Raw genomic sequence first — 13,621 nt, forward strand, 5'->3', positions numbered from 1 at the left:
GCTCATTTATTCTTTTCTTTTGTTTTATGCCAAGTCAAAAACAAATAGCTTAGATAAATAAACCGGAACTAATTTTCTTTTAATTAATTACATATTTTATATTATAGTGGAATTATGAAACTCTACTTTACAAACTATTTTATATTGTTTAAGAAAAAATGTTATGCGCATATAAAAAAATCAATTATTAAATTAATTATTATATAAATATAAGTGTTATTTAATATATTTTTAATATATATTTTATATTAATGAATGATTTTAATATATATATAATATAATAATATAAAAAATATATAAATTGTACTTAAATACAAACTCATTTTCTAAAAGATTTTCACCTACAAAATAAATAAATCTACAACCTTTAAAGTGAAATGATATGAATAATATTTAGGAGAACACTAGTGGATCAACATTTTTAGTAAAAAATAGAGAATTAATGAATATTAATTTAAATATAAGACAAAAATAAAAATATAATTAATTATTATCTTATATTTTTAAATATTTAAATAAATAAAATAGACGAAAGTGTGAATATAACACATCAAGTAATAGACTAGCAATTATGCACATTCTTACTGGGAATAATAGAATTCACCAATATTATCATCAGGTTCATAGAATAGACTTTGCAGCATATATGCTCATATCGTTTATTTGTTTACCAGCTGGATTGTAATGAATTTCTCTTAGTATAATTAAACTCGTCAATTATTCCATCCTAAATTATAATAAAATGATTTTTTTAAAAGATAAAGAGCTAGCCAGAAATATGAACTATATATGAGGTATGCACGAGCATAAAGGCAGAAAATATATATAGTCATATATGTACATCAATATTAGGGTTTACTGTGTTTAAAGCAAAAATATTCAAGAGTGATATATATCCCCTTTTACATCCATATCAGTAGCCCTCGGACGTTAATTAAGGTCTAAGAATCCCAGCAAGCAATCGAAGACTAGCATTATAATGTTATAGATATATATATATATGTATGTATATATCTTAATTTCCTTTTGGTTCATCACATGAAGCTTTGGTTACTGCTCTCACCTGCACTGCTGCATTAATTAATAATATTCATTCACTACAGCAATCATCAGCATATATAAACATAACTAACATGATGATTACTTGATTAGGATAAATTTGCAGTAAAATCTCAAATGCAGTTCTCTTCATGTAAAGTTGATAGTTGAGAATCGTTCAATGATTTGACTAAATTGTCATCTAATGACTTTTAAGTATCAACTTTACATGAAAGTAACTGCAAATGAGTTTTCACCTAAATTTGTTCTTTTCATTTAAAAATATGGGTAATTGTAGGGAGACAAAAAATACATGCAGAACTTGCCTTATTTAGTATTCATTAATTGTCGCAACAATTAATAGATGCTAAATAAGAAAAGTTATGCTGTTTTTGGCTAATTTTCTTTGGTTACCAAATATTTCCGTAAAAATATATACCTCTTGCGCTTGGTTTTAGAGTTACTAGAGGAAGAGGGGTTAGTATGCCAGTTCCTTTTCCTTTGATTTATGAACCAATTATTTATCTGCTTTAATTGCAATCCAGTTTCCTGCACCAGCCTGGCCTTGTCTTCCTCCTGCAATGAGTAATTTGAAATTATAAAACACATAGATTAATTAAGTAGGGTAGAATTAATTAAGGTAGGTTAATAATTAATTACAGTAGGGTAGGGCCATTTAGAATGTGATTGCCACCAAGCTTTGAGAAGGGAGGTGGTGTCACCAGGAAGCTTGCCAGCTCTTCTCTTGCGGAGAATCTCTTCTCGGATGTCAACGATCTTCTCCTTGTAACCCTGTTTGAGTTCATGCTTCAGTTCATGCCTCACTCGCTCCATCAACGATCTTTCACTCTCAGTCGGCACAAGAGGACCAAAACCAAGACTATCAACACCGTCAAAGCTTCCTTCGTATAGGTTCCCCCCGCCACCGCCGCCACCGTTGCTCTCCGCTTGCTCATCTTCGTCGTCCGACATTGTTGCTCCCGTTCCTTCCCCAGGAGATACACCTGCTCCATGTTCCTACACCTTTAGGGTTCCCTCAAACTAATCGAAATAAATATGTACTTTGACAATACACATTTCATTTTCTCTCTTTGTTTTTTTTTTATATATAACAAATAGAAGAAGCTGAATTCTATATAAGAAGAGTGATAGCCAGCACTTTTGTTAAATTCTGGCTAGCATTTAACTATTAAAAGAAAATTGAATAATTTTATACCATTAGATACAATCTCATACCATTAAAAACATCATTGATGACTAATTGATGGCTAAAAATTACAAAATCTATTAACCTCCCAGACTTTCTCTATATTTATATATTACCTATAATAGATTGTATTTAATTTTTGTCTAACTTATTTTTTATAACAAATTTTAAATATTTAAAAATTATTTATTTTTATACTTTTTAAATTAAATATTAATATTAATTTTTTTTAATAAATTAGACATTACTTTTTAGATATTATAATAAGGTGAATAGCAAAGTTAGTATATACTATATAGTACATTTTATTACTCAACAAATTTTTATCTTTTTAACATTTTTTATCATTATTTTTGTTCAATAAATTAATTTTTTTGTTATTATTAATCAAAATTTTAATATAAATATTGTATAAATAAGTTTTTAATAAATTTTATTTTTAAATAATTAGATAAAAAATATTATTCTAAAACAAATTACACTCTTTTAAAATGATAAAAAAAACCAATTTGTTCTATAGATTAATTTATGAATTCTTATAAATATTTATTAGAAATTAAAATATCTGAAGGTAAAATTTTAGGTACAGTACGTGTAATTGATAATTGAGAGCCTTTAAATAATTTGAATTATTTGACTAAATTTTTATCTAACCATTTTCAATTATCAACTTCACGTGTAGATTGAGTTTTCATTTTTAACTTTTATTAGAACTCATTTGAAACTTCTAAAAACTATTAGTTGGATACTATTAACTAAAGTATAAGAAAAATAAAAAGAACAAATGTTGACACTTTATGATTGGGATGAATGTGATGATGCTTAAATTAAAGCTTACCGGTCAAGCTTTGTAGAGACTGCTCGAGATCCCAACAAGCCATCACTGCTTCCATGGCATGAACACGGACATGTTGCTGCAACTGTTCCTTGAACGCACATAGCAGCAGAACATAATGTGTCTACAAATAAAAGTACAATCAAACCTTAAAAAAGGATCTTCGTCATCATCATGAATACAGCATTCTTCTTCAGAACCAACCAACACTGGAAAGAATTATTACTTGCTTGTATTATATTATATTGCTACATGATTATTAGGATCATATCATAATAATAAACCCCACAAAACCAAACCTCTACTGATGAATATTAATATAAGATTTTGATATCCACTTTTCTAACATCACTACTTAAAGAATCAAGAGTAGTTAGAAAGGTTTGAATTTTTTTATCAATTGCATTTATTAAAAACTCATAGCTTGATATACATCAATCAATGCTTTATAACACCTTTTCAGATGCTGGTTAGTAACACCATATTAATATTAAACTATGTTAGTTGCACACTACTAACAAAATTGTGTGTCTGTTTAAATACCTACTATATAATCTACTATATTCTAGCTACTCACCCAACAATCCACTCATCCACTTTTTCTCCACCTTTCTGAATTTGAAAATTCTTAAAGTGATCACAAACTTAATTTTGGCATGAACAAACATTGTTAATATTATTACAAAGAATATAAATGATGATTCAATATTACTAGTAACATTAATTATTTTATGTAGTTGGTAGATTGAATCGGCAGTGCCATATGGTAGGGGACAAATAATACCATAACCGGTTAATTAATTTAATTAATAGTTAGTACGTACCGAATCAGCAAGGTCCCATACCTCTCTCATTAATGTACTGCCAGAAACGTACGTACATTTGATATGAGGGAAAAAAAAAAAAAAGCTTGAAAGAACTTCGTAATCATCGATCGAAAGCTTAAAGTTCAGTTTCAGTATACAGGTAATAATAATCTTGGAACTTATTCCATTATAAGAATTTAGCAAGTGAGCCATCCAATTTTCAGAGAAAAGAAAAGTGAACCATGGAAAAAGACCAACATGTCAACATTTAACAGAAAAGATTCCATATAAATTAAAGTCATAAAGTCTGCAGCATTATCGAAGGTCTAGGAATTGGAGAAGGCACTATCATATAATTAGAACCCTCAATCGTTATCCAAAATTAAATTAAATTAGATTCATTTATTCACATCCACCTTAACAATTATCAAAATCCCCATCACCGGATAAACCTCAAGCTCAAAATAATAATAATAATAATAATAATAATAATAGATTGTGATATATCGTTCGTTAAACCCAAGAATTCATGAAAGGTAGTAGGTGTAACCGTCTAAGTTTGGTAGAAGCAAAATAGTAATTAAAAAAAAAAAAACACAAAAGGTTTGACATTTAAGAGGAAAAGGAAGTATTAGGTTTAAATTTGACAGAAAAAAAAAAAAAAAAAGAATGATTACTATTATTATTACCATGAAGTGATCGAGCTCCTTGTCATCAACGACAGGGTTTGCGAGGGCAGAGTACTTATCAACGACGCGCTGCGACTGCTGCAACTGCGCGTCGATCCGTGGAAGCTGGTCAACTGGTGTGGCGATTCTCAGGCAAGAAACATGAGCCGACAGAAGCTGGTCGTACAGCGGGTGTCCTAAGATGTCTGCTTTGTATTCCCTCAATTCATCAGACGATTCGAAACTTGTGTTCCGATCCATGCTCTTCTCCGTCGTGGTCGCTGTCTCCGGTGGTGGTGGTGGTGGTTGCAGCTGGTGCAGGAAATTCTGCTGCTGTCGATGATGATGACTGCTAGGGTTGTTGAGCCACGTCGGCGGCGCAACCACCCCCGCCGCCCTCTGCTGCTGCATGTCCCTATTCTCTGCTGTTAGTTCTTGCTCCTCGGTGAAGCGCTGAAACGCTATCTCGTGCTGCATATGGTGCTCGTGGAAAGCCATTTCCGTTCAATTATTAAGCCCTTCTTCGTCTTTTTAAATTATTACGATGACTGCATTTGTTCTCGATTATCCTTTTATTAGTTTGCACTACTGAGATCCAAACTCGGCATGAAGTCAAAGAGGGGAAGTTTCTAGCTAGAGAATTTCTGCAGTGAAAACTAGAGAGGAGTAGTTGTTGGTGGTGGTGGTGACGATGAAGATAAAGATAGAAAAAGATGGAAGAGGTTTGGAGAAAACACTTTTTAAGGGAAAAAAGCATATACAGAGAGAAAGAACTAAGTAATAATAATGCATCAAATTTACTTATTATTTTTGTGCATTAAGTCCACTACTCCTTCTACTTTTTGTTATTATTATTTTTTGTGAAAAGCCTATATATGTTCAATGAATCTTTTGTTATCTTCTCTCCAATGATAATAGATAATAATGAGTCAATTTAGTGTTTAAAAAGGAGAAATTATAAGTATAAGGGTTGACACAGAGATCAATCCAACGGTGGGATTGGTGATAACGTGGTAGGGTTTGTGGTGTGAGGTGATTGGTGATTTCCTCTGATAAAGACAAAGATCCATTCATCAATGATGTAGGAGAGGCAGCTACATGACATATGTATTATTAATTTTTATTCGTTTATACCTACAACAAATTAAAATAAATAATAGTAATCCTTTTTCTTTAAGCGAATTAAAATCCATTTATGTCAATTTGGATACCCTACTTGTTACATAGATTAAGATATCGTGTTCAAAAAGGCTAAGAATGAAACAGCATTACGTTGACGTGTTGTTTTTTCTTTAGAGGAAAGATCACGGGGAGTGCTAAATGGGTAATTATATGGGTATTAAAATAGGCGATTATAGGGGAGGCTAAGTGCATGGTAGGGATTGGGACGAGAATAGAAAATAATAATAATAAAGGTGGAAAAGGGAAAAACAGAAACAAACCTTTGAGGTCCAGCAAGGAAGCCCCTTTGTGGTGTTGATGGCAGATATTTACTTTACTAGTTAGTGCTACTACACTACACATACATACACTGCTGGGAAGAAGTGACATCTTACTTTTCATATCTTGCCTCTTGCCTCTTCTCTCTTCCCCTTCTGTGCGCCAGGCATCGTTTTCGTTTTCCATCAGACCCTTTACCGTACAATGCAACAAACTCGAGAAAATCCTATTTAGTATTTACACCTCCAAAATAAATAAGTAAATTTACATTTCTTCTTAAATTGAGGAGTGCTAGGCCAGCAGATTTTGTGAGTTGTAGCTCTTAATTAATCATCAATAGTGTATTTAATAGTGTGAGATTTCATCTAACGGTAAAAAATCATTCATTTTCTTTTTGCTGGTTAAGTGCTAGCCAAATTTTAATAATTGCTGGCCCTAGACTTTCCCATTTCCAATATGGATAATGCTAGATAGACAAAAAAAAAAACAGTCAGAACTTGCCTTATTTAGCATTAATTAATTGTCGCAACAATTAATAAATGCTAAATAAGGCAAGTTATGGCTGTTTTTTGCTGATTTTCTTTGGTTACCAAACATTTCCGTTCCAATATATACACAAGGAGAAAATTTGGAGAATTAATATATATTAACCAATATTTTTATACTTAGCAAATAATTGGAATAAAGGTCTAATTTAGTTTCTACTAGTATTTTTATCCGTAATAATATTACAGGAATATAAATTTTTTAAACATCTGTACTTATATTATAGATTATGACACAAAATATTTATAGCATTAAACTATTTTTATAAAAAGGTCGTCAGAGACGAAAGTCTCCGTTGACTAAGAAGATCATGGTCTCCGTAGATAAAAAAAATAAATAATAAAATTTTTAGTTATTATTTTCATATGAAAAAGTTTAATCTTTTACTAATAATTAATTTTAACATTCGTTATCTAAAATTTGAAAGAAGTTAACGTGTATATTTTTATATTTAATTAGGTGTTAAGTCTATTGCACAAATAGAAATAGTTAATTTTTATGTTTACTATTTAAAAATAATATTTTTTTCTATATATGTATATAAAAATATAATTAGATATTAGTATAAAAAAAATTATATTGATAGTTATAAAATTAATTCAAATTTTTTTTTTAAATAATTGAATCTTTATTCTAATTTTTAATCACATTAGTATTTTCTCTAAATTATATATAATAAATATTTGAAGAAAAAGAAGAAAAAATATAAATTAAAAAGATAAACAGTAAAAAATTAGAACTAAATAAAAAATATGCGTATAATAATTTTTTTTTATTTGAATTATATTATATTGTTAATTTTATTTTTTGTAAAATACAAAGGTAAGAAAAATAGAGAATGGGAAAAAAGAGAGAGAGAAAGATAAAGAAGAAGAATGAGATAGGGTATTTGTTAATTTTAGAAGAAAAAATTTTATTTTAATTGTAATGAAAAATAGGCCAAGGATTCCTTGCTCCCACTTTTGTGTGGGAGTATGATTAACCTACAGTAAAATAATTACAAAATGTACCCCGTTTTTTTTTTTTAAAAAAATTTATTAATTAAATTTTGATCCCTTAACTTTTGTTATTTACACTTTTTCCCTTTATCTCTTAGTTTCAGATTCAGTTTCACATTCAACGAAGAAGAGAGGTCTGCTAGGGTAACGCCATTTTCTCATCTTCTTCTCTCTTCTCTCTGGTTCGCCTACCCTCGCCGCCACAACACGCATCGTCCGCCGCCCCTCCCTGCGTCCGCCGCCAAGAGAGATCTGCTAGGGTAACGCCATTTTCTGATCTTCTTCTCTCTGGTTCGCCTACCCTCGCCCCCACAACACGCATCGTCCTCCGCCGCTCCCTGCGTCCGCCGCCACTCCCTGCGTCCGCCGCCAAGAGAGGTCTGCTAGCGTGACGCCATTTTATCATCTTCTTCTCTCTGGTTCGCCTACCCTCGCCGCCACAACACGCATCGTCCGCCGCCGCTCCCTGATGACACTGAAATAGGACAACTTTCCTCAACCCCACTTCTTGTTGAGGACGACAAACCCAGCAAGGTATACTTTTTCCTCTGCCTTCTTCTCAGTTCGGTTTGATTCTTTTAGAATAGTCAAGATGATGAATTTTGAATCCTTAGGTTAGATTCATCAAAGCCTCCATAAATGCCTAGAATGTTACCATTTTGGTTCTCAAAAGAATGGCTTCTGCCATTGGTGCCATGTTCATAAGAAATACTGCCCCCTTCTGGTTTACTAATATTGTCACTGTCTATGGAAGAAATTAGTTTCTTTCTTTCTGAAATCTGCAATTGATGAGTTGAGATTGGCCATGTAAACATTTGCTATGAAGCACAACATAAGCATAGTTACAGTAGCCTTCTAGATGAACAAACAAGCATATATAGTACTCTTGGTACATCCATACTAAATATATCTAGATACATTGAATTGTGAGTGTACTGAGTTTTCAAGGTGACAGATATTTTGAAACGGATAGAGTAAATACAACACTACTTTAGGATAAAGCAGAATATACCTGTTGATGTAGGTCCCTTTGCAAAGCAAGAACCTTCTTCCTCTTTTTCAAACAGATCAAGCATCATGCATTGCTATTGTTGTTATTATTTTGCAGGAAAAAGCTATCACGGTGATTTCTCTTCACTTATTTTTATGAATGTTAAATAAGGGAAAACTTCAGATGTTGAGTAATAGAATTACCAAGAAATAGTGTGACAAAAAAGGAAGTAAACAGAATATACTTTCATAAATTTTATTTTGTAGCAGTGAAAACTCAAGTTTCTCTCTTTTTTGTTTCTTTTGCAGGAAAAAGTTTCAGGCCCTTCTTCTCGCCTTGCTGCTGCTCCATCCGATGTTGCCTCATCAGTGCCAGGAATGCCTTACAAAGGTCAGTTTCCATATCATTTTTCATTTTATTTACCTCTAAAAATATTGTGTATCTGCATTTCCTTGCTTTAGTGTTCAAGCATAAAGAACCTCCTCTGAACTTTGCAGTGTGTTTTTTTGCAGCAATTGGAGGTCTAATAGGTACACTCATGGAGCAAAATGCACAGGCCTTCAACCAAATCTAAAAAATCTTGCTTCTCATATGGTGAGTCAAGAGTGTTTGTAACTTTTGAACAATCAGATTCCTTTTATAAGTTTATTATTATTATTATCATCTAATCAAGCTTTCTCATCATTTGCCTCCTGTAATGGGTGACAGATATCTGAGGTTGTCAATACTCAATTCCACGAAAGATCTGATAGATATCTGTCGGAAGCACAAAATTGGGGCAATTGGTAAATTTTAAATTGCTTTTGTTACTATATTACCCTATTGGGACCAAATGGATGGATCGTTTGTGCCTAGAAACAACATTGAAGAGGCTATACTTCTTTTAATGATTTTGCTAAGAAAAGTCACTCTAAATAGAATTGAGTGGGATCCTTCAATTTTGGTTTCTGGAGATTTGATGATTTTAGCCAATCAATTGGAAGAATTGCTTCCTGGAACTATCCATCGAAAGGAGAGGTTCTATGCTTTAGCTCTTTGTTATTACGGAGCAGGGAAGAACGTGGAAGCGCTGGATCTTCTTAGAAAACTGCTGAGTAATAGAGAGGACCCAAGACATGTTCCAAGTTTGTTAATGGATTCTAAGATTTGTTGCGAGAACTTCAGTGTTACAAAAGACCCTGGGGTAAGCTTTGCTCGGATGGCACTTGAGAACTTGGATGGAAAATGTAATCAGTTAGAAAATATGGCCAATTTCTTACTTGGTGTTACACTTTCTGCATACTCGAAATTGGCCATTTCTGATGCTGAGAGGGCTAAGAGACAATCTGAGGCACTTCATACCCTTGAAACTGCCTGCAAATTGAGCAGAATGGAAGACCCTGTTGTATTATACCATCTGAGTTTAGAATACGCTGAGCAACGGAAGTTGGATGCTGCACTTCATTATGCTAAGTGCATTGTAAAACTTGAAGTTGGCTCTAATGTTAAAGGTTGGTTACTGTTATCTAGGGTATTATCCGCACAAAAGCGGTTCTTAGATGCTGAATCTATTATCAATGCTGCTTTGGATCAGACTGGGAAATGGGATCAAGGTGATTTGTTACGAACAAAGGCGAAACTTCAGATCGCTCAGGGCCAGTTAAAGAGTGCCATTGAGACATACACTCAGCTTCTTGCTGTTCTTCAAGTTCATAGTAAAAGTTTTGGTTCTCGGAATAAGCTATTTAAGGTTTGTTTTCTTAATTTTTCCAGTCCCAAAATACTTTTTCATAGTCATATTGCTTTAAGGTCCTTACCCTTTTCCATACCATTGGTGACAGGACAAAAGAGATCAGATTAGGAATTTGGAAGTTGAAGTATGGCATGATCTTGCTTATGTATACATCAGCCTTTCACAGTGGCGTGACGCAGAGGCCTGCCTTTCAAAATCTCGGGCCATCAAACTATACTCTTCTACTAGATGTTATGCAATAGGGTAATATAGTAACAAAAGCTTATTTGGGACAAGGATTCTGAACTTGGGTAGGATAATATTTATGCAGATGATGCCACTTTCATTGTCTTGTAATGGTCGAATTGCTTATTAATATACAGATCAAACCTGTTCTCACTTCTCATTTCACTTTTTTATATATTGCACTCACCTTCTCTGTTTTTTAATAAGAAAATAGAAACACATTTTCTTCTCTGTATATATCATCGTTATTTACAGAAATAAAATATATAGGTTATGAATAATTTATATTAACCGATAAAATAATAAAACTGTGCAAGAACTTCCGAGTACGTGTCTAAGGCAAAAGGACAAATTAGCAAGATTTAATAATCCATCATCTATCCAAAATATGGCGTTTGCACGACCAGCTAAAATGCCAAAAATTGAGCACAAAGGTCAACTATCAAGCAAGATGGCAGAAACTAGAGTACGCAAAGGGCCTTTAACTTTCACCATAGACAAAGAACGGTTAACGACCACTGCGAAACAAAAAAAAATGGCTTTCAAGAACACTTCTATCCCAAAGGTATTTGATTTAGATAAAAAAATTTACTGGCATAGTATTTAAATATGTATATTATGGATAATCTTTACGTTTTGTGCAGAATCTTAACTGTTCATTCAAACCACCACAAGATATGAGGTTGAGTGAGGATTTGGTCAACATGGCTATATACATCTTTGCTGCTGATAATGATATAGCGTGAGCATTTTTTTTAATCTTTTATTTTTAATTTTAGTTCTCTCTGTGGCTAACGTGTTGGCTTTGTGTTAGAGAGGATTTGGTTCATATTCACGATACAACTGTAACTAGAGAAGATCTGTTCTGTCTCGTACCTGGAAAGCAAGTGTCTGAACTGGTAATAAAGCTGATGGCATTGAAGATAACATCAAATATCAGCATGTCCAAATTAAAAAATGTTTGGTCCCTTCCACCATCATTTGCAGTAAGTCAAAATCTTGATTTTCTGGATATTAACTAAGTAAAATAAATAACCATTGTGCTCAAACATTCCCGGATGACATTACGTTACATATGGAAGATCATGACCTACTAGAAAAATATGCACATTATATGCCACCAACCCGTGACCTTCAATTTGTAAGTTTTTATTAATTATTGGAATATTTTTATTATAATAAAAAGTACTCAAACTTGGACTTATACATATTACATCGTATTTGTTATACAGATATATGTCCCAATCAAGGATAATGATCACTGGTATCTAATGGTAATGAGCATCCCTGACAAAATACTTTATCATTTAGACTCTCACTGTAAGGTTGAAGATGATGAACCACGCAAGCATCATATTAGAAATATAGTAAGTTCTCCTACTATAGAAACAAAGTTAATAATAACATTACCTCGAATAATAAAGCACACTATTCTTATTTCAGGGAGTGGCTCTTTCTGAGATAATATTTTCAGAAAAGTATGCAAAATGTGGTATACAAGAAATAGTGAGTTTTGAGGGTTGGGAAGTCCGTAAAGCAATAGGTATTCCTAGGTGCTCAAATAGGTAATTATTCAAATTGTTGGTTATTTAATTTAATATTATATATATACTGTTTTTGACTTCCTTATGTTGTTCTGCATGATACGTTTTCACACAGCAATGATTCAGCTGTATGGGTTATGCAGTGGATGGATTTACAACAGGAATTCACTCCTGTGGTCCCTCCAAAGGTAACTTTTAACATAGACAATTTTCATCTTTAATTACACTAATACATGTGTTAACGTTTGGTAAAATAAATTACAGCTGCATGAAGAAAGGAGTAGAATGTATTTAGCATTAGATTTCGTCACCGGAGATTGGAATAAGATACGGTCAGATGTTAACGAGAGGTTTCAGTTATGGTGGCTTATGATACACCCATAACATCTTTATTTAAATTGAAAAGAATTATTTATATCTTCTTCTTAGACTTACTAAAATAGACGAATTTATTTATTAGATATTTTTTATCACTCTTGTTGTGTACTACCTTTTCCTTCTCCTGTTAAGAACTTAAAAAAAAAATTTGGAATACTTTAGCTATTTTTTTTCTTTTTTATATTTATCTCCCAGCATTAATTTTATTGAAAGCACCTTTAGACATGCACCGAATTCATTGGGCTTGTTCACTTGTTATAGGATTCGAGAATAATAAAAACTATTAGATAAATTTCTCTTATCAAAGTTGTTAACACTTTAATGAGTTGCATCGTAACACTGGTACTTGATTGTGTATTAAGAGAATGATGCAATTGCTTTCAAGTGCGCGGTTGTACTTATAATGCAAGAAGAACTAAATCTTTTTATAAAGAAATAAATATATTTTTAATTATTTTTTTATTTAACTTTTATAATCTTTATCTTGATAAATTTTATTTCTCTTAAAATTTTATTAATTTTTATTAATTATTTATTTATTTTTATTTATTTTTTATTTTTGTAATTTTTACCCAATGAAAAAAAAAGACAAAAGATTGGAAAAGTAAAAAAATAAATAAATAAATAATAGAAATTACTATAATTTTATTTTGTTAATATAAAAATTATAAAAAGTAAATAAAAAATAATAAAAGATATATTTGTTTTTTATAAAAAAATTCAGTTCTTCTTTTTAAATATTATAAAGAGATTTAGTCCTTTTTAATAATTTTAATATTAAAGGTCTTTTTTAATAATTGAATCTTTCTAACGATCCTTTACAATAATTTTTCTTAACTTTTTTAATGTGAAATATAAAAATATTTGATTATTTTAGTGTTTTATATGGTTGTGATAGTAGCACAAAACATCATTGACGTTTTATAATAAAAAAATTAATTATAAAAAGCAAAACATCACTGACAATTTGTAACAACAAATATTATTTTATAAATGAAAGTAGCAATGTTTAACATATAGTTTGGTTTATTATAAAGAATTTCACACCTAATAATACAATATAAAAAAGAAAAAATTCAGTATAATTCATCAAGTCCGAAAAAATAAAAAAGTGGTATAATTCATAAATAAATGTTATGAAACAACATTTTTCAAATTTATTTATGATTAGACTATTTTTGACAAAGGTTATTTATCATTTTAAAATTTCTTT

At 31.4% G+C, this 13,621-nt stretch overlaps 2 protein-coding genes across 3 annotated transcripts; one reads left to right on the forward strand and one right to left on the reverse strand.

Moving 5' to 3' along the window:
* Positions 1 to 805: 805 nt before the first annotated feature.
* LOC107615436 (homeobox protein knotted-1-like 2) lies at positions 806 to 5,461 on the reverse strand. Of its 2 annotated transcripts, none has more exons than XM_088502208.1 (5): positions 4,576 to 5,461; positions 3,084 to 3,204; positions 1,699 to 2,042; positions 1,478 to 1,614; positions 806 to 1,068 (listed from the first exon to the last, which is right to left on the reverse strand). In XM_088502208.1, exons 1-5 carry the CDS (start codon positions 5,050 to 5,052, stop codon positions 1,035 to 1,037), a joined length of 1,113 nt encoding a protein of 370 aa, XP_088358334.1. In that variant the 5' UTR covers positions 5,053 to 5,461; the 3' UTR covers positions 806 to 1,034. The 2 variants fall into 2 exon arrangements, with proteins under 2 accessions (XP_088358334.1, XP_088358333.1); XM_088502207.1 differs by having other exon boundaries at positions 806 to 1,071.
* Positions 5,462 to 9,361: 3,900 nt separating this feature from the next.
* On the forward strand, positions 9,362 to 10,508 carry LOC107627457 (protein NPGR2-like). Its single transcript, XM_021116964.2, has 2 exons — positions 9,362 to 10,258; positions 10,350 to 10,508. The coding sequence occupies exons 1-2, from the start codon at positions 9,362 to 9,364 to the stop codon at positions 10,506 to 10,508; spliced, it is 1,056 nt and encodes a 351-aa protein (XP_020972623.2).
* Positions 10,509 to 13,621: the final 3,113 nt, after the last annotated feature.

Source organism: Arachis ipaensis, chromosome B1 (genome assembly GCF_059453495.1).
Source record: "Arachis ipaensis isolate K30076 ecotype BB chromosome B1, ASM5945349v1, whole genome shotgun sequence".
Classification (NCBI taxonomy): domain Eukaryota; kingdom Viridiplantae; phylum Streptophyta; class Magnoliopsida; order Fabales; family Fabaceae; genus Arachis; species Arachis ipaensis.

What these genes read in the sequence shown, in the direction of transcription:
- LOC107627457 (XM_021116964.2), top strand. Translation starts at nt 9,362, where the DNA reads ATGGATGGATCGTTTGTGCCTAGAAACAACATTGAAGAGGCTATACTT. An exon ending in CTCGGAATAAGCTATTTAAG is followed by an intron (nt 10,259 to 10,349) that starts GTTTGTTTTCTT and finishes CATTGGTGACAG; the next exon opens with GACAAAAGAGATCAGATTAG.
- LOC107615436 (XM_088502207.1), bottom strand. Translation starts at nt 5,052, where the DNA reads ATGGCTTTCCACGAGCACCATATGCAGCACGAGATAGCGTTTCAGCGC. An exon ending in CTAAATGGCCCTACCCTACT is followed by an intron (nt 1,615 to 1,698) that starts GTAATTAATTAT and finishes TACTCATTGCAG; the next exon opens with GAGGAAGACAAGGCCAGGCT. An exon ending in TCTAAAACCAAGCGCAAGAG is followed by an intron (nt 1,072 to 1,477) that starts GTATATATTTTT and finishes TAATTAATGCAG; the next exon opens with CAGTGCAGGTGAGAGCAGTA.